Source organism: Ranitomeya imitator, chromosome 2, assembly GCF_032444005.1.
Source record: "Ranitomeya imitator isolate aRanImi1 chromosome 2, aRanImi1.pri, whole genome shotgun sequence".
In the NCBI taxonomy this organism is placed as follows: Eukaryota; Metazoa; Chordata; class Amphibia; order Anura; family Dendrobatidae; genus Ranitomeya; species Ranitomeya imitator.
In genome coordinates this window covers 157469186-157489650 of record NC_091283.1, presented here as the reverse complement: position 1 = coordinate 157489650, position 20465 = coordinate 157469186, and the positions used below count along the sequence as shown (strand labels likewise).

General features: G+C 47.2%; 2 protein-coding genes across 3 annotated transcripts in view; one reads left to right on the top strand and one right to left on the bottom strand.

Moving 5' to 3' along the window:
* Positions 1-5406, top strand: part of AK8 (adenylate kinase 8) — a 93220-nt gene extending 87814 nt beyond the window's left edge. Inside the window, exons 12-13 of the mRNA XM_069747587.1 lie at positions 4492-4572; positions 4701-5406. Coding sequence (XP_069603688.1) covers positions 4492-4572; positions 4701-4956 — 337 coding nt within the window. The 3' untranslated portion in view covers positions 4957-5406. The remainder of the gene's footprint in view (positions 1-4491; positions 4573-4700) is intronic.
* The window catches only part of GTF3C4 (general transcription factor IIIC subunit 4), a 121858-nt gene that overhangs the window by 58172 nt on the left and 43221 nt on the right, over positions 1-20465 (bottom strand). Inside the window, exon 5 of one of the 2 annotated variants that reach the window (XM_069747583.1) lies at positions 12591-13078. The exons of the other annotated variant lie outside the window; for it this stretch is intronic. Within the exon in view, the coding sequence (XP_069603684.1) occupies positions 13014-13078 (65 nt within the window). The 3' untranslated portion in view covers positions 12591-13013. Of the gene's footprint in view, positions 1-12590; positions 13079-20465 lie in introns of those variants that run through there. 2 annotated transcript variants of the gene reach the window in all.

The window sequence follows — 20465 nt, the reverse complement described above, 5'->3', positions numbered from 1 at the left end:
ATATCCGGGTAGTTAAAGTCCCCCATAACCAGGACCTCATTATGGGTTGCAGCTTCATCTATCTGCTTTAGAAGTAGACTTTCCATGGTTTCTGTTATATTTGGGGGTTTGTAACAGACCCCAATGAGAATTTTGTTACCATTTTTCCCTCCATGAATTTCGACCCATATGGACTCGACATCCTCATTTCCTTCGCTAATATCCTCCCTTAAAGTGGACTTTAGACAAGACTTTACATAGAGACAAACCCCTCCTCCTCTCCGATTTTTACGATCCTTTCTAAACAGACTGTAACCCTGTAAGTTAACTGCCCAGTCATAGCTTTCATCTAACCATGTCTCGGTTATTCCCACTATGTCAAAGTTACCTGTAGATATTTCTGCTTCTAGTTCTTCCATCTTGTTTGTCAGGCTTCTGGCGTTTGCGAGCATGCAGTTTAAAGGATTTTGTTTTGTTCCAATCTCCTCGCTGTGGATTGTTTTAGAAATGTTCTTACCTCCCTTCTGAGTATGTTTTCCTGGGTCTTCTTTGTTCAAGTCTGTTTTTCTTCCCGTCCCCTCTTCTTCTAGTTTAACGCCCTCCTGATGAGTGTAGCGAGTCTTCTGGCGAATGTGTGTTTCCCAGGTTTGTTGAGGTGTAGTCCGTCTCTGGCGAGGAGTCCATCGTACCAGTAATTCACACCGTGGTCCAGGAATCCGAATCCTTGTTGTCTGCACCATCGTCTTAGCCAATTGTTTGCATCAAGGATCCTGTTCCATCTCCTGGTGCCATGCCCGTCTACTGGAAGGATAGAAGAAAAAACTACCTGTGCATCCAGTTCCTTTACTTTCTTCCCCAACTCTTCAAAGTCTTTGCAGATTGTCGGTAGGTCCTTCCTTGCCGTGTCATTGGTGCCAACATGTATCAGAAGAAATGGGTGGACGTCCTTGGAGCTGAAGAGCTTTGGTATCCTATCGGTCACATCCTTGATCATCGCACCTGGAAGGCAGCATACTTCTCTTGCAGTTATGTCCGGTCTGCAGATGGCTGCTTCTGTGCCTCTCAGTAGTGAGTCTCCCACCACCACCACTCTTCGTTGCTTCTTGGCTGTACTTTTTGCTGTCACTTGTTGCTGTGTGCCTTTTTCTTTTTTTGCCATCTTCATCCTCTACAAAGATTTGATATCGGTTCTTCAGTTGTGTGGTTGGTGATTTCTCCATGGTCTTCTTGCTTCTTTTGGTCACATGCTTCCACTCATCTGCTTTTGGAGGTTCTCTGACACTTTCTTCACCTTCTGTGACCAGTAGAGATGCTTCTGTTCTGTCTAGAAAGTCTTCATTATCTTTGATGAGTTTCAAAGTTGCTATTCTTTCTTCCAGACCCCGCACCTTTTCTTCTAAAAGGGCCACTAGTCTACACTTCTGACAGGTGAAATTTGATTCTTCTTCTGGTCGATCTGTGAACATGTAGCACATGCTACAGCTCACCATGTAGGTTGTCACATCTGCCATGTTGCTTCTAGATCCTGCTGACTTGCTGTGTGTTTTCCTTCTTGTGTAATCTACTCAGCCAAGCTCTCTTGCAATAATGTCCTACAGGCAAAAATTCACGCGCCGTAAGGCGCGCGGTTTGGTGATGCTTTCCAAGCAGCTGGTCCCGGCTGTACCCAACGATCTTCTAGCTTAGGGAGACTCTTCGCTTTTCCCAGAAGGCACCTGGAATATGCAAATTAGCCTCCTCAAGCTTGAATCCCTGGTTTGGTGATGCTTTCCAAGCAGCTGGTCCCGGCTGTACCCAACGATCTTCTAGCTTAGGGAGACTCTTCGCTTTTCCCAGAAGGCACCTGGAATATGCAAATTAGCCTCCTCAAGCTTGAATCCCTGGTTTGGTGATGCTTTCCAAGTAGCTGGTCCCGGCTGTACCCAACGATCTTCTAGCTTAGGGAGACTCTTCGCTTTTCCCAGAAGGCACCTGGAATATGCAAATTAGCCTCCTCAAGCTTGAATCCCTGGTTTAGTAATGGAAAAATGATAGTGTGTTTGAAGGAGGAGGGGAAAATGCCAGAGGAGAGGGAGAGATTAAAAATTGTAGTTAGGGGAGTTGTGACCACTGGAGAGACTGGAGGAGGTGTGAGGGAATGAGGTCGGTGGTGCATGTAGTTGGACGAGAAGAGGAGAGGAGCCTGGAGACTTCTTCTATGATGGGATCGAATGTGGAGAGTGAGCCAGGGGAAATGCACGGAGGGATGGGAGTCACTAAACTTGGTGATTGGGAGTGGATTTCCTGACGGATGTTATCTATTTTCTCTATAAAGTGGGAGGCCAGGTCATCAGCACAAATGTCTGTGTTAGGGGCTTGTGCTTTTGGCCTGAGGAGGGAGTGAAAGGTGTCAAAAAGTTTCTTGGGGTTGTTGGACAGTGAGGCGATCAGGGTGGTGAAGTAGGTCTGTTTGGCGAGGTGAAGGGCAGTTATAGGTCCTTAACATAAATTTGAAGTGTATGAATACATAGGGGCAGTATTCTAGTAGTTATATTCTTGTACATAGGGGGCAGTTTTATAGTAGTTATATTCTTGTACATAGGGGGCAGTATTATAGTAGTTATATTCTTGTACATAGGGGGCAGTATTATAGTAGTTATATTCTTGTACATAGGGGGCAGTATTATAGTAGTTATATTCTTGTACATAGGGGGCAGTATTATAGTAGTTATATTCTTGTACATAGGAGCAGTATTCTAGTAGTTATATTCTTGTACATAGGGGGCAGTTTTATAGTAGTTATATTCTTGTACATAGGGAGCAGTATTATAGTAGTTATATTCTTGTACATAGGGAGCAGTATTATAGTAGTTATATTCTTGTACATAGGGGGCAGTATTATAGTAGTTATATTCTTGTACATAGGGAGCAGTATTATAGTAGTTATATTCTTGTACATAGGGGGCAGTATTATAGTAGTTAAATTGTTGTACATAGGGGCAGTATTATAGTAGTTATATTCTTGTACATAGGGGCAGTATTATAGTAGTTAAATTGTTGTACATAGGGGCAGTATTATAGTAGTTATATTCTTGTACATAGGGGCAGTATTCTAGTAGTTATATTCTTGTATATAGGGGTAGTATTCTATACTATACCTATTAGGGATTCCTTGTAGCTAATTTGCTGTAATAATCTTCTTTGAGCCTGACCTACTCCTTAGGGGTTAATAATTGATCCTCCGTAAAACTCCCGCCATTCCCCCCATCTCTGGCGCAGCGAGTGTCAGTGAGATGTAAGACAAAAGACTGTCGTATGCTGCTGCCTTTTAATCATGTAATTGCCTGGTGACATTTAACACTGTGGCTTTGTGTTACCCCTCCGGTATAATGAAGGTAGGAGGACTCCGTAGATCGCATCGTCCCGCTCTCCTCCGCCTCGCACCCTTCTGCCCCGCAGCAGACGGCCCTTTGTGGGAAGAGCACTTTAACTACACCGAAGTTTGGCCGAGCTTCTACATATTACAGCAGCAACACGAAGACGCACAATTGAAGTATTTGGGGCCGATGAAATATGCATGGCTATCGGTGACAGCGCCATAAAGTCAAGCAATTAGCCGCGTAATCCAAGACGCTCAGAGCCCATGGCAAGGAAGCCCGCAGTTCTCTATTAGTTAAATGCATTTTGTAGGTCCTCATTCCATCAAATCAACTAACACTTCCTTTAATTGGCTGATAAATTATACAGCCGGCCGCATTATAATTTAATAAGTCGTAAACATTCCTAGGGCCCGCTGTAAAGTCGATATCGCGCTCATTAATTCCTTAATTTCAGCTGATGGAAGGGGAGATGGAAGGAGCGCACTCGCACTGTCAGCCTCGGGCTATGAAATGAGGGAAAAGAAAAATTTTGAAAAAAAAAGAATGGGAGGGGGTGGATTTTTTTTTTTTATTATCTATTTATTTTTTTACACATCTGTGTCGGAAACTCAATCTGTGCGCTGTCACCGGCAGCCGGTCGCCCCGTCCGCGGATTCAAAGGATGAGTGACAGCTTCCCACCGCGTCCTGTCAAACTATCTTTAAACATCAAGCCAGGCAGTAAACAGGTCCCGATGTATATTAAATCTCGTTCTATTACCCCCCCAACCCGGTCCTCCACTGCTGCCGCCCCCGATTCCTCCCCACTCTGTCCCCATGAATATTTCATTACACGCCGCATTAATATTAATTCTAATCGCTCAGGATAGTCGTTATTATTTCTGTTTTCTGACAATCCCACATTAAATATTCAGGAAGTTTTTTTTATTTTTTTTATTTTAAAATTACATTTACGCACACAGTTGTGTCTGCGGTTACTGAATTTTTTTCTTTAAATGTATTTTTTTTTTTTTACCTGGTGGGAAATCCTAATTCTTCTGCTGTTTAACGGCCGAGAAATTTTGTAAATCGCTCATAAATGAGATGTCAGATTTCATGGGACGCAGATGTAACGCCGCCCCTTTTCTTATGTCACGCTCTTTCTCTCCCGCCAGGATCTTCTTTCTGGACATCCCAGATGACGTGGCTATAGAGCGTCTGTCACTACGTATGACCGATCCCGTGTCGGGGGAGAGGTGGGTTCCCAGCGAACTTGGTGGCCTCAGGCAGCCTAAAGCTCCTCTCTGCAGCTGCTGGACCATCGGATGCTGAATTATCAGAAGTGATGGATTCCGGAGCTGACTTCTGTTCTCTCATCTCCCAGGTATCACAGCCTGTACAGGCCGGCCCCTCGCGTGGAGGTGCACGAGCGTCTACAGCAGAAGCCGGCGGACTCTGAGCAGAAGGTTCAGGCGAGGTTAGATGTGTATCATGCTAGCGCCGAGGATCTGGAGGAGTTTTATCAAGACATCATTCACGTTAACGCTGATCAAGACCCGCACACGGTCTGGGAGTTCATCGAGAGCTGTGTAATCAGCCCCCGTCCACAGCGCGTCCCTGGGGAGCTGGCATCTCCCTGATCACCCTAAGCACGCTCTGCATGGCCCACACAGGAGTGAGTGTGCTCAGATACCCGAGTAACAAAGTGACACAATGTAGCGGTATAGCACGAAAACATGAAATATATGACATATGAATTGCATTACTACTCTAGAAAGTAGGAAAAAATGAGAATAAATCGACCAATTCATGTATATTCGGCAACTTCGATAAGGCGATTATGGGTACACATAAATTGGCCAGTTTATGCGCTAAGTATTCTCGTTTGTCCCTACTTTCTAAAGCAGTAATACAATTCATATTTTCTGGCTAGAGTGCAACTTTATTAGTTGTATATGGTGATGACTACTCTTAGCTTGTTCCTGTACACACCTGTTTTCTGTTTGTAAGTGACGGTCAGGCTTTTGTTAGCTGCTCCGATACCTGCACCCGCCGAACCTGGCAGCAGAATTAAAGGAAGCTGATCCTCCTGCTCCGCCTGTCATTTCCCCACACAAACCCCCAGTATTGAGAAAGCGATTACTGAGCATCTGAACCTCAGTGCTATCGGCTTAGATACAGGTGTTTCTCTCAAAATTAGAATATCATCAAAAAGTAAATTTATTTTAGTTCTTCAATACAAAAAGTGAATCCCATATATTATATAGAGTCATTAGAAACAGAGTGATCTATTTCACGTGTTTATTTCTGTTAATGTTGATGATTATGGCTTACAGCCAATGAAAACCCCAAAGTCATCATCTCAGTAAATTAGAATACTTTATAACACCAGCTTCAAAAATTATTTTAAAATCCGAAATCAGTAAATGCACTCAATACTTGGTCGGGGCTCCTTTTTACATCAATTACTGCATCAATGCGGCGTGGCATGGAGGCGATCAGCCTGTGGCACTGCTGAGGTGTTATGGAAGCCCAGGTTGCTTTGATAGCAGCCTTAAGCTTGTCTGCATTGTTGGGTCTGGTGTCTCATCTTCCTTTTGACAATACCCCATAGATTAAGATCAGGCGAGTTTGCTGCCAATCAAGCTCAGTGATACTGTTGTTTGTAAACCAGGTATTGGTACTTTTGGCAGTGTGGACAGGTGCCAAGTCCTGCTGGAGAATGAAATTTCCGTCTCCTAAAATCTTCTCGGCAGAGGGAAGCATGAAGTGCTCTAAAATTTACTACTAGACAGCTGTGCTGACTTTGGTCTTGATAAAACTCAGTGGACCTACACCAGCAGATGACTTGGCTCCCCAAACCATCACTGATTGTGGAAACTTCACACTAGACCTCAAGGAGCTTGGATTGTGGCCTCTCCACTCTTCAGTCCATTTCTTTTTCTCCTTGGCCCAGGTAAGACGCTTCTGGCGTTGTCTATTGGTCATGAGTGGTTGACACAAGGAATGTGACACTATATATTAGTTTCACTGTTTGCATTGAAGAACTGAAATAAAGTAGCTTTTTGATGATATTCTAATTTTGTGAGCAGCACAGATACACCGCTCACTCATTATTGAATTACATACAGCAGTCAGTATCACACAGGATAGGATTAGATACAAGGCTCAGCAGACAGTATCACAGAGGATAGGATTACATACACAGCTCAGCAGACAGTATCGCACAGGATAGTATTAGATACACAGCTCAGCAGACAGTATCGCACAGGATAGGATTAGATACACAGCTCAGCAGACAGTATCGCACAGGATAGGATTAGATACACAGCTCAGCAGACAGTATCACACAGGATAGGATTAGATACACAGCTCAGCAGACAGTATCACACAGGATAAGATTAGATACTCGCCTCAGCAGACAGCATCACACATAGGATTAGATACAGCTCAGCAGACAGTAGCACACAGGATAGGATTAGATACACGGCTCAGCAGACAGTATCGCACAGGATATGATTAGATACTCGGCTCAGCAGACAGTGTCACAGATGATATGATTAGATATATGGCTCAGCAGACAGTATCACACAGGATAGGATTAGATACTCGGCTCAGCAGACCGTGTCACACAAGATAGGATTAGATGCACGGCTCAGCAGACAGTATCGCACAGGATAGGATTAGATACACGGCTCAGCAGCCGGTATCATGTGATAAGTTCAGCACGACTCAGCAGACAGTACTGCACCTAATAGGCTTAGATGCTATCCGACCCATGTGTAAGCCTTAGGTACAGCAGGGTATTTTGGTTCAGTGTTCTCATGTGATCAGGGAATGTATATTTACAGGGGTCTGTATCCACTCGGTGACTGGCAGCTCTGATCTGGCAGACACCAGCGAGCAGTAGATGTCTGCGGATGTGGTCGGTACCTGTAGACACAATTAATATTCTGTGCTGCGCTCTCTTCACACCATTATATTAGTTCTTCTCCAGTAGCTCGGCGGATGCGGTGCGGTTGGCGGTTTGCAGCTCATTCACATGCACTGAGAAGTGCTCCGCTCGTAGCCTGGGGTCAGAGGTCGCCTCCCTGCGGGGCTGTCACAGACTCAGCCTAATCAGTGAGTGTGAGAGCACAACATGCAGATACACTTGTTCTACGCTCCCTCCGCAGCGCCGCGATCAATCGCCATTCATTTAATTATCACAAACAAAGCTGCTACCTGCTCCGCCTGGATGCTCCTACAGAGCACAAGCTGCAGCATTCAGAGCACAGCTGCAGTGTAAAGCACAGGAGAGGGCTATTGCTTGTGCTTATGAGGAGACAGAAAGTAGATTGTAGGCTACCCTAGGCTCCAGCAGACAATATGGTAAGCTGGAGCCACTGATTGTAGGTGCTCAGCTGTAGCAGAGCTGCAGTGTACAGCATGGAAGGGACTGTGCTGCAGCCATGCACAGGTGGACCTCAGACAACCTTAGACTCCAATAGACAGTGCAGCGGAACTGAAGTCAGTAGTCTCCAACCTGCAGCTTAGCAGCTGTTGTACAACTACAACTCCCACCATGCTGAACAGATGCCCAGGCCAGAGATCTGCCATATAGAAACTTTGATGGGAGGAAGAAGCAGCAAGACAAGACCGCTGCAGGTTGCTGGCTGCCAGGGGACAGATGTAGAGAGCGAGACGACATGAAAGGACGTGGTGATGGAGCACACACGTTCTCCGCCGTCTACACTCCTCCCATCAGATATCTGCATCCGCCACCTTTTATGTGGAAATGTTGTCTTGAAGTCGCCGTGTAGAAGTTGATTCGGTGTCGGCGGCTCGGATTCCTTTTTATGTGACAACTTCTAAGCGTCTTTCTTCTGGTGGATGTTACAGACACGTACGTACGTCTGTGTGCGGCGCCGGTCTCATTCCCGATCATCTGCAGGAGATTTACTGCATTACCGCACGGGAAAGTACGGATACCAGACCCCCGATGTCATTCCCCCCACATACCCTCCTGGATTGCCTCTTCATAGGGCAGTGGCTCTCATCTCAGGGATGCTGGGAGTGGTAGTCTCTCAGATGCCGGAAGGGCAGATATAGTGAACATGTCCCCCGCACATCACACAGGGACAGATGAAGCAGCATCACTCCCAGCCTCCGCCCAGTAGTGTAGATATGGGTAGTAGTGCCACACTCCTGACCCAGTCAATTAGGACACGCTCCAAACTGGAGGCGATGGCAGAAAACTGACACGAGGCCGTGATGGAACGTCACCATCTGCTCATCTGGCAGGAGCCCCCCTATTTACTACACTGATCCATGTAGTTGCTGCACAGCCCCCACAACACATGCTGAATGCGGCTGAAGCTGAACTGCAGACTGGCAGGGCGCGATGCATTGCTGTTGGACCGGGGCCTGAGTGCCAGGTTGGCGCAGTTTCTGCCATTATGAAGTGGCTACCTTTTAATGATGCAAACAACACATGGCCGGAGAGACGAGCCAGGTCTGATCTGCAGATGGCACAGAAGTTACATCCAGTAGGGACCGGCCGACAATGGAAAGAGTCCACAACACCCTGTCCTTGGTGCACGGTCCGGAATACCAGAGCTCAGCGGCCCACCGGTGCCAAAGTGGGCAACAACAGGTCCTCCAAGACATCGGGTGAATGAGATCACATAAGATCATTTAGAGATCACTGTGATCTGCAGCCAAAAGCAAACAAGCTTCCAGATACATTGTCTGCCACTTATCAAACCTGCCAGATACTGTAGAGCCCCGCAACACCTGTCTTGGGCACAGCAGTGCATCGAAACACCTCAGGTGCCATAGGGCCCCGCAACAAGCCCTGCACGGCTGCAGCTCCCCATAATAAACACCTGAGCCGCTGCAGAACGTTATAGCAGGCCTCAGCTACTGCAGCACTTCAAAAAATACATATACCTTAACCTACCCTATAATGCTATCAGGAGTGTTGTGCTAGCACAGGCCAGTCCTATTACCGACGACACGGACAATCGCGGCTCCGCTCTACCAGCACGGGCCAGTCCTATTACCGACGACATGGACAATCGCGGCTCCACTCTCCTATCAGCACAGACCAGTCCTATTACTGACGACACGGACAATCGCGGCTCCGCTCTCCTACCAGCACAGGCCAGTCCTATTACCGACGACACGGACAATCGCGGCTCCGCTCTCCTACCAGCACAGGCCAGTCCTATTACCGACGACACGGACAATCGCGGCTCCGCTCTCCTACCGGCACAGGCCAGTCCTATTACCGATGACATGGACGCTCACGGCTCCGCTCTCCTACAAGCACAGGCCAGTCCTATTACCGACGACATGGACGCTCGCGGCTCCGCTCTCCTACAAGCACGGGCCAGTCCTATTACCAACGACACGGACGCTCACGGCTCCGCTCTCCTACCAGCACGGGTCAGACCTATTACTGACGACACAGACGCTCACATCTCCGCTCTCCTACTAGTACAGGCCAGTCCTATTACCGACGACACGGACGCTCGCTGCTCCGCTCTCCTACAAGCACGGGCCAGTCCTATTACCGACGACACGGACGCGCACGGCTCCGCCCTCCTACCAGCACGGGTCAGACCTATTACTGACGACACGGACGCTCGCGACTCCGCTCTCCTACTAGCACAGGTCAGTCCTATTGATGACATGGACAATCGCGGCTCCGCTCTCCTACTAGCACAGGTCAGTCCTATTACTGACAACACGGAAGCTCGCGGCTCCGCTCTCCTACTAGCACAGGTCAGTCCTATTGATGACACGGACAATCGCGGCTCCGCTCTCCTACTAGCACAGGTCAGTCCTATTACTGACAACACGGACGCTCGCGACTCCGCTCTCCTACTAGCACAGGTCAGTCCTATTGATGACACGGACAATCGCGGCTCCGCTCTCCTACTAGCACAGGTCAGTCCTATTACTGACAACACGGACGCTCGCGACTCCGCTCTCCTACTAGCACAGGTCAGTCCTATTGATGACACGGACAATCGCGGCTCCGCTCTCCTACTAGCACAGGTCAGTCCTATTACTGACAACACGGACGCTCGCGACTCCGCTCTCCTACTAGCACAGGTCAGTCCTATTGATGACACGGACAATCGCGGCTCCGCTCTCCTACTAGCACAGGTCAGTCCTATTACTGACAACACGGACGCTCGCGACTCCGCTCTCCTACTAGCACAGGTCAGTCCTATTGATGACACGGACAATCGCGGCTCCGCTCTCCTACTAGCACAGGTCAGTCCTATTACTGACAACGCGGAAGCTCGCGGCTCCGCTCTCCTACTAGCACAGGTCAGTCCTATTGATGACACGGACAATCGCGGCTCCGCTCTCCTACTAGCACAGGTCAGTCCTATTACTGACAACACGGAAGCTCGCGGCTCCGCTCTCCTACCAGCACAGACCAGTCCTATTGATGACACGGACGCTCGCGGCTCTGCTCTCCTAGAATCTCCCCTTTATTCACCTGACAATCACAAGGAAACATAGAAAGAATGGTTTAAACAAAACGCTGACGCGCAGAAACAGACAGGGTATTTACAACAAGCTGACGTAGCTATTGGTTGCTATGGACGACGCACACAGCGACTGCCATCTGTGCTTTTATTCTGTACTGCGGCTGATCGTTTCACTACAAAATACAGACTGAGAAACGCAGGATGGCAAACCCCAAGAACAGGGGCTTGAAATATAAAGGGAGTCTCCCCCGACATCATTTTTGTACCCCCCTCCCCAAAAAAAATGAGTTAGACATGCACAAGTACTGCCGGGCCTGGGTAAGGCTACTTTCACACTAGCGTTTTCTGATGTACGTCGCAATGCGTAGTTTTGGAGTAAAAACGCATCCTGCAAAGTTGCCCGCAGGATGCGTTTTTGCTCCATAGACTTTCATTAACGACGCATTGTGACGTATCGCCACACGTCGCATCCGTCGTGCGACGGATGCATCGTGTTTTGGTGGACCGTTGGCAGAAAAAAAAGTTACATGTAAAGTTTTTTGTGCGTCGAGTCCGCCATTTCCAACCGCGCATGCGCGGCCGGAACTCCGCCCCCTCCTCCCCGGACCTTACAATGGGGCAGCGGATGCGTTGTAAAACTGCATCCGCTGCCCCCGTTGTTCATTTTTTTTCGCAGTTTGCGTTGGGCCGACGCATGGCGACGGCCCCGTACCGACGCTAGTGTGAAAGTAGCCTAATCAGAGACAGACTGGTCGCTATGGATGTGCTCCCTGACAACCACTGTAGCTGCTCATGTATCCATAGTAACAATCCTTTCCTGGAGTTTCCTTAAAGGTACCGTCACACTGAACGATATCGCTAGCGATCCGTGACGTTGCAGCGTCCTGGCTAGCGATATCGTTGAGTTTGACAGGCAGCAGCGATCAGGATCCTGCTGTGATGTCGTTGGTCGCTGCAGAAAGTCCAGAACTTTATTTTGTCGCTGGATCTCCCGCAGACATCGCTGAATCGGCGTGTGACGCCGATTCAGCGATGTCTTCACTGGTAACCAGGGTAAACATTGGGTTACTAAGCGCAGGACCGCGCTTAGTAACCCGATGTTTACCCTGGTTACCATTGTAAAACGTAAAAAAAACAAACACTACATACTTATATTCCGGTGTCTGTCCTCTCCAGCACTCTGCTTCTCTGTACTGTGTAAGCGCAGCGGCCGGAAAGCACAGTGGTGACGCCAGCGCTGTGCTCTGCTTTCCGGCCGGCGCTTAGTGCAGAGAAGCAGAACGCCGGAGAGGACAGACACCGGAATGTAAGTATGTAGTGTTTGTTTTTGTTTACGTTTACACTGGTAACCAGGGTAAACATAGGGTTACTAAGCGCGGCCCTGCGCTTAGTAACCCGATGTTTACCCTGGTTACCAGGGGACTTCGGCATCGTTGGTCGCTGGAGAGCTGTCTGTGTGACAGCTCTCCAGCGACCACACAGCGACGCTGCAGCGATCGGGATCGTTGTCTAGATCGCTGCAGCGTCACTTAATGTGACGGTACCTTAAGATATGTGCTGAGGAGGAGCACTAAGTGATGGGACCCACCACCCCCTGCACACCAATAAAAAAAATAAATAAATAAAAATCACACTTGTCTACAGTCTTCTGGGAGGACACAACAAAGGTTTTAACCCTTCCCAAGATAAAGTGCGTCCTGTCTCGACATGTCAGCAAATGAGGACCGCGGCCCTGGTGATGCAAGCCTGCCGGTGGCGTCAGACACAAGTAAGAGAGTCTACAGTGATATAGCAACAGTTCAATAATAAATAAACCACATGAAAGCACAAAGATGAGGGCAGAGCGGGCGAGGAGTTGTGCACGGCGCAGGCCGACCACCGATACTGGCATAAGCTCCGATACATCGGCAGTTTGGTCCCTCATTGTCACACAGTCACCTCCTCCTAATATGGCACGGCCAGTCCTCAAAGACAGACAGCTGTAAACACCTCTGCTGAAATACTCTGTGCTGCAGAGGAAGGCTTGTGAAAGCTATACCAGTCCATTCTCTCCAACCTCAAATACGTTCTCCTCCTCGTCTCCTCCATACCAAGCGACCAATCAAAATGAAGAGTTTAGACTAGAGCTTCGTTGGTCGCGTGATCTCTCCCGTAACCAGCCGCATCACGATAACATCACAGTTCTGATCTCCGAGCAGATAAAAGTGCTAAAAAACCGGAGAGTCGCAGAGTGTGCAGGGGCCTTTCAGTAAGCGCTTAATCCACTCCAGGTCTGGAAAAGAAGATGCAAAGATGTCAGGAAGATCGAGGGATAATGGGTGGTCTACAAAAAGAAGAGGATCCAGGGATGATGGGGAGGGGGATCACAAGATGATGGGGGTAAACAGAAGGATCGGGATGATCTGAGGGGGTCTACAGAGAAAGGGGATCAAGAGATGATGGGGGTCTACAGAGAGGAGGATCAAGGTATGATGGACAGGTCTACAGACAAGGATCATGGGATGATGGGGGGGTTATCTACAGAGAAAAGAGGATCAAGGGATGATGGGGGATCTACAAAGATGATGGACACGTCTACAGATGGGGGGGGACAAGGTATGATGGGGGTCTACAGAGAGGAGGATCAAGAGATATTGGGGGGGTCGTCTAAAGAGAAAGGATCAAGGGATGATGGGTTCTACAGAGAGGAGGATCAAGGTATGATGGTGGGATCTACAGAGAAAGGGGAACGAGGTATGGGCAGGTCTACAGACAGAGGAGGATAATGAGATGATGGGGGGTCTACAGAGAAAGGAGGATCAAGGGATGATGGTGGGATCTACATAGAAAGGGGAAACACGGTATGATGGACAGGTCTATAGACTGAGGAGGATCAGGGGATAATGGATGGGGGATGTCTAAAGAGAGGAGTATCAGGGGAATCATAGAATATTACAGTTGGAAGGTACCCCCAGGGTCATAGTGTCCAAATCCCTGCTCAATACAGGATTCACTAAACTATCTCAGATTGTCTGTCCAGCCTCTGTTTGAAGACTTCCATTGAAGGAGAGCTCACCACCTCTCATGGTAGCCTGTTCCATTCATTAATCACTCTCACTGTCAAAAAGTATTTTCTAATATCTAATCCGTATTTTCTCCCTTTCAGTTTCATTCCTTTGCATCTTTTTTTTTCCCTGTGCAAATGAAAATGATGATCCTTCTACACTGTGACACCCCTGCAGATATTTGTAGACAGCTATTAAGTCTCCTCTTAATCTTCTTTTTGCAAGCTAAACATTCACAGATCCTTTATCCGTTCCTCGTAGGACATACTTTGCAGTCTGCTCACCATAATGGTAGTTCTTCACTGAACTTGCTCCAGCTTATCAATGTATTTTTTAAAATGTGGTGCCCAGAACTAGACACAGTAATCTCGATGAGGCCTAACCGAGTAGGAGTAGAGTGGGATAATTACTTCATGTGATCTAGACTATGCTTCTCTTAATACAGCTCAAACCTTTGTTGACTAATGTGCAGTCTGTGATCTATTAGTATACCCAAGTCTTTTTCACACGTGCTGTTGCTTAGTTCTATTCCTCCCGTTCTGTAGATGCAATTTTCATTTTTCTTGCCCAGATGTACAATCTTGCATTTCTCTCTGTTAAATACCATTCTATTAGTCACTGCCCATTTTTCATGCGTATCTAGATCCTTCTAAATCCTTTCTCTGTCTTCTCTAGTGTTAGCTAACCCTCCTAGCTTTGCAGCGTTTGTAAATGTGATTAGTTTACCTTCAGTTCCCTTATCCAGATCATTTACAAAAATGTTGAACAACACTGGGGCCAGGACAGAGCCTTGTGGTACCTCACATGAAACACTCTTCCAACTGGATGTGTAACCAATTACACTGGTCAACAGCATTTTTGGTGCCAAAGATATTTCATCGAATTTAGGGTAACTTTGGGCTGCTGATTCTGAATATGTCATCAGTTTTGCCAGATTGGCTCAAGTTTTTGAGATTTTTGGTATCTTATTTATAGCACTTGTTGGTAAATGCGACGCATCATCTCATGAATTTCTTTGGATTAGTACTTGAACTGAGCAGTTCTCAATATAGTTTTGTGTTAGTGTTCTAAAAGTTTGTTCATAGCTTGATTTTTGCACTAACTTTATGTTGTTGTCTGTTTTCCAGTGAAAAGCATGAACTCATCAAGAAGAAGTTGTCTTAACGATCCAGACTCATTCTGTTACATTTGTGGTGAATACACACTGCCAAAACATAGAAGAAACATAACAGACTTCGTAAAAAAAGTGTATTTTGCCTATTTTGGGGTTACGCTTGGGGACCAAGACAAGTTTTGGGCACCACACATAGTGTGCAAAGCATGTATCGAATTATTACGAAAATGGAGCAAAGGACAAAGAAAAAGCTTCAAATTTGGTGTTCCAATGGTGTGGAGAGAGCAAAAAAATCATCATGATGACTGTTATTTCTGTGCAGTGCAAGTGCAAGGATTCAATAAGCATAAGAAACGAAAATGGGAGTAACCTAACATGGAATCTGCAAGAAGGCCTGTCCCTCATTGTGAAGATGTGCCTGTACCTGTGGTTACCATGTTACCTGACCTTCCCCCACCTGAAGATGATGAAGTGTGTATTGGCAGTGTGTATTCACCACAAATGTAACAGAATGAGTCTGGATCGTTAAGACAACTTCTTCTTGATGAGTTCATGCTTTTCACTGGAAAACAGACAACAACATAAAGTTAGTGCAAAAATCAAGCTATGAACAAACTTTTAGAACACTAATTAACACAAAACTATATTGAGAACTGCTCAGTTCAAGTACTAATCCAAAGAAATTAATGAGATGATGCGTCGCATTTACCAACAAGTGCTATAAATAAGATACCAAAAATCTCAAAAACTTGAGCCAATCTGGCAAAACTGATAGCATATTCAGAATCAGCACCCCAAAAATACCCTAAATTCATTAAAATATTTTGGACACCAGAAAAAAAAAAATTTTTTTGTTGACCTGTGTTATCACTCTTTGAGCATGGATCACTGAGCCAGTTATGAATCCACCTAACCGTAGCCTTGTCAATCCCATACTTGGTCATTTTTTCAATAATGATAGTATGAGATACTTCATCAAATGCTTTGCTGAAGTCGGGATACACTATATCTACCGCATTTCCCTGATCTAGCCAGTCAGCGATTCCATCATAGAACAAAATTAGAATAATCTGCCAGGACTTGTTTGCTACAAACCAATGCTGGCTCTGGTAATTGCTGTATTATTATCCAAGTACTTACATACATGCTGTTTAATAATTTGTTTAAAGATAAAGATCTTTCCTGGCATAGAAGACCCACTAGCCTGTAATTTCCTGGCTCCGTTTTCTTTCCTTTTTTTGAAGATAGGGACATTTGCCCTTCTCCAATCTTTTGGGACGTCTCCTGTTCTTCAGGGTGTTTCAAAGATTCTTGCTAGTGGTTCTGCAATTTGCTCTGCTAACTCGTTCAGTACCCTATGATGTAATTAATCTGGACCAGGATATTTATATCCATTTAAATTAGTTAAGCATTCCCTCTTTCTCTGTTTGTAGATATTGTAGACTCTTATTCCTTCGATGGCACCGTGAAGATCAGTTGATGTTACATTTGATTTCTTGGAGAACACAGACGCAAAAACGGTAATTGTACCTACAGGATCCTGACAGGACCATGGAGGATGTCCTTCTTATCCATAGTGGGACAGGAAACCACGAGAGTTTAAAAGGACCCTCCCCCTACCACCCTTCAGTGATTTTCCAAAGTAACACCTCTGGATGGATGCAAAAACAGGGATTTTTGTGTTACTCACCGTAAAATCCTTTTCTCAGAGTCATTCATTGGGGGACACAGGACTGTGGGTGTATGCTATTGCCGCCAGGAGGCTGACACTAAGTAGACAAAAAAAAAAAAGTTAGCTCCTCCTCCATAGTATACACCTTGCCACTGGCCCTGACAGCTCCAGTTTGGTGCACAAGCAGTAGGAGATAGAGAAAAAACAAAACAGCATTAGAGCAAAGACAACATGTCTAGAATAATACTACAGTCTGAACAACCCCGTAGAAAAATAATAAGATGAAATAGGGAGGGAGCTGTGTCCCCCAATGAATGACTCGGAGAAAAGGATTTTACGGTGAGTAACACAAAAATCCCTGTTTCTCCATCGTCTCATTGGGGGACACAGGACTGTGGGATGTCCCAAAGCAGTCTCAGGGTGGGAAAAAAGACTTACTGGAACAAACCCTTAGGCACTTACCGCCTATAGGTGCGATACTGCAGCCTGAAGAATTTTTCTTCCCAAACTTGCATCAGCAGAGGCCTGAGTGTGGACATTATAATGCTTAGAGAAAGTGTGCAGGCTGGACCAAGTTGCCGCCTTGCAAACCTGTTCTGCTGAAGCTTGGTGCCGAAGTGCCCAGGAAGCCCCTACCGCTCGAGTAGAGTGCGCCCTAATCCCAGCCGGGATGGCTGCACCCTTGACGCGGTAGGCCTCCTGAATGGTGGCTCGTATCCATCTGGCTAAGGTCGACCTAGAGGCTGCGAATCCCTTCCTGTGACCCACAGGAAGAACGAACAGAACATCCGTCTGTCGAAAAGAAGCGGTCCGAGAAACGTATCTTCTCAGAGCTCTCACCAGGTCCAGAGTATGGAGAGCTTTTTCCACACGGTGAGAAGGTGCAGGACAAAAAGAAGGCAAGACTATGTCCTCATTGACGTGAAATGAGGAAACTACTTTAGGCAAAAAAGAAGGAACAGTTCTTAATACTACCTTATCCTGATGAAATTGCAGAAACGGCGACTGGCAGGACAAGGCCGCCAATTCCGACACCCGCCTAATGGAGGTTATAGCTACCAAAAACAAAACCTTCCAAGAAAGATACATTAAAGAAACTTCTTGGAGAGGCTCAAATGGAGCCTCCTGAAGAGCGCTCAAGACCAGATTAAGGTCCCAAGCCTCTAGCGGAGCTCTGTAAGGGGAGACCATGTGAGAGACTCCCTGCAAAAAAGTCTTGACCTGTGAAATGATAGCAATCCTGCGCTGGAAAAGAACCGATAAGGCTGATATTTGCCTCCTAAGGGTACTTAGAGCGAGACCTGAGTCTAAACCAGCCTGGAGAAAAGCTAAAATATTAGGAACGGAGAACCGCAAAGGAGGAAGACCCTTCTTCCTGCACCACGAGAGAAAAACTTTCCAGGTGTGGTGGTAAATGCGCACAGAAACCGTCTTTCGAGCATTAATCATAGTGGAAGCTACCTTCTGAGAAAAACCGGCCTGGGTCAGAATCCAAGATTCAACGGCCAAGCCGTCAAACGAAGGGCCCCTAAGTTCTGGTGGAATATCGGCCCCTGCGACAGAAGATCCGGCCGCATTGGAAGCTGCCAAGGAACCCCAGCGATCAGCTGAACGAGGTCCGCGTACCAAGACCTCCGAGGCCAATCTGGGGCGACTAGAATTGCCGGAACTCCCTCTAACTTGATCTTCCTGACTACCCTTGGAAGGAGCGCTAGAGGAGGAAACAGATACGGAAGACGAAACCGGTTCCAAGGAAGGACCAGTGCGTCTACGGCGAGAGCTCTTGGATCTCGATAACGAGCTACGAATCTGGGGACCTTGGCATTCCACTCGGTTGCCATTAGATCCACGTCCGGGATACCCCAGCGCTGGCAAATCTGCCGAAAAACGTCGGGGTGAAGAGACCATTCCCCGGACGCCAGACCCTGACGGCTCAGAAAGTCCGCTGCCCAGTTCTCCTTGCCCGGGATGTAAACTGCCGAGATCACGGAGTGGTTGCTCTCGGCCCAACGGAGGATTTTCCCTACCTCGCGCATGGCTGACCTGCTGCGGGTGCCCCCCTGATGATTTACGTAAGCCACAGCTGTGGCATTGTCCGATTGGATTCGGACCGGGAGACCCGCCAGAAGATGGTGAAAGTGCTGCAGAGCAAGCCAAATTGCCCTTATCTCCAACAGATTGATTGGAAGAGATGATTCCCCTGGGGACCAAAAACCCTGTGCTGTGTGTTGATGAAACACTGCCCCCCAACCGAGAAGACTGGCGTCTGTAGAAACTACCAGCCAATGAACTGGGGAAAAAGCTTTCCCCTGCAGCAGAGAGGAGCTCCTCATCCACCAGATGAGAGATTGCCTGACCCGAGGAGACAGACGGCACCGGAGATTGAGAGAAGCATGACTCCTGTTCCAAGCTGACAAAATTGCCTGCTGGAGAGGGCGAAGATGAAATTGGGCGAATGGTACTGCTTCTATGGCCGCCACCATCCTGCCCAAGACCCTCATGCAAAACCGGATTGAGAGAAAACTCGGTTGCTGCAGAATTTTTACCTCCTGCCGAAGGCAGAGAACCTTGCTCTGGGGTAGGATAGTCAGACCCCGAGAAGTATCGAAGATCATTCCTAAAAAAGAAATCTTTCGAGATGGGACTAGAGATGACTTTTTTAAATTGACCAGCCACCCTAGACGGGATAGAGTGTCTAAAGTGATACTGACGTTCTCTTTGCATGCTCGAAAAGTTGGCCCCTTGACCAAAAGATCGTCCAGGTATGGCAAAATAACTATGCCCCGGGAGTGCAGGATGGACACGACTGTAGACATCACCTTTGTGAACACCCTGGGAGCAGAGGCGAGACCGAAAGGTAATGCTGTGAATTGGAAGTGACGTTCGCCTATGGAAAACCGTAGAAATCTTTGATGCGGAGGAAATATGGGAACATGCAGATAGGCATCTTGGATATCTATAGAAGCAAGGAATTCTCCCTTTTCCATAGCCGCAATAACCGAGCGGAGCGACTCCATACGGAAACGACGAGTGCTGACGAACTTGTTCAAACACTTTAGGTCCAGAATGGGTCTTACCGACCCGTCCTTTTTGGGGACCGTAAACAGATTGGAATAGAATCCTTGGAACCTTTCTACCCCTGGAACGGGGACAATGACCCCGTTGGACTGAAGAGACTCGACAGCTTTGAATAAAGCCCTTAGACGGGACTTTGCACTGGGAAGACTGGACGGAAAGAACCGACTTGGAGGGAGAGAGAGAAACTCTATTTTGTACCCTGAAACCACCAGTTCTCTCACCCATTTGTCGGAAACGACAGATAGCCAGGACTGATGGAACAGAAGTAGACGACCGCCTACCCTGTTGGAAACGACATGAGGATGCCTCCAGTCATTTTGCCGAGGACCGCGGATATCTAGATCCCCTAGATCTTGATGGCTGATATCGCATTCTTGCCAATGGATTGGCTCTATATGATACCTGGTGTTCCCTGTCTTGGTTAGGCCGACTTGGAGGACCTGAGCTTGGTGCTGCAGACCACCGGGTGTTACGAAAGGATCTAAACCTTGCTTGAAAATGACGACGAAAAGGTTGCCTAACCTTTTCTTGCGGAAGGAAATTACTCTTTCCCCCTGTGGTATCAGATATAAGTTGATCCAACTTTGCGCCAAAGAGTCGACCACCCTGATAAGGGAGGGAAGTAAGGGATTTTTTCGAAGTAGAGTCCGCCCGCCAATTTCTCAGCCATAGCGCCCTTCTGATAGCGATAGCATTAGCAGCTGCCACTGCTGAACAATTTGCCGCATCCAAAGATGCATTGATCAGATAA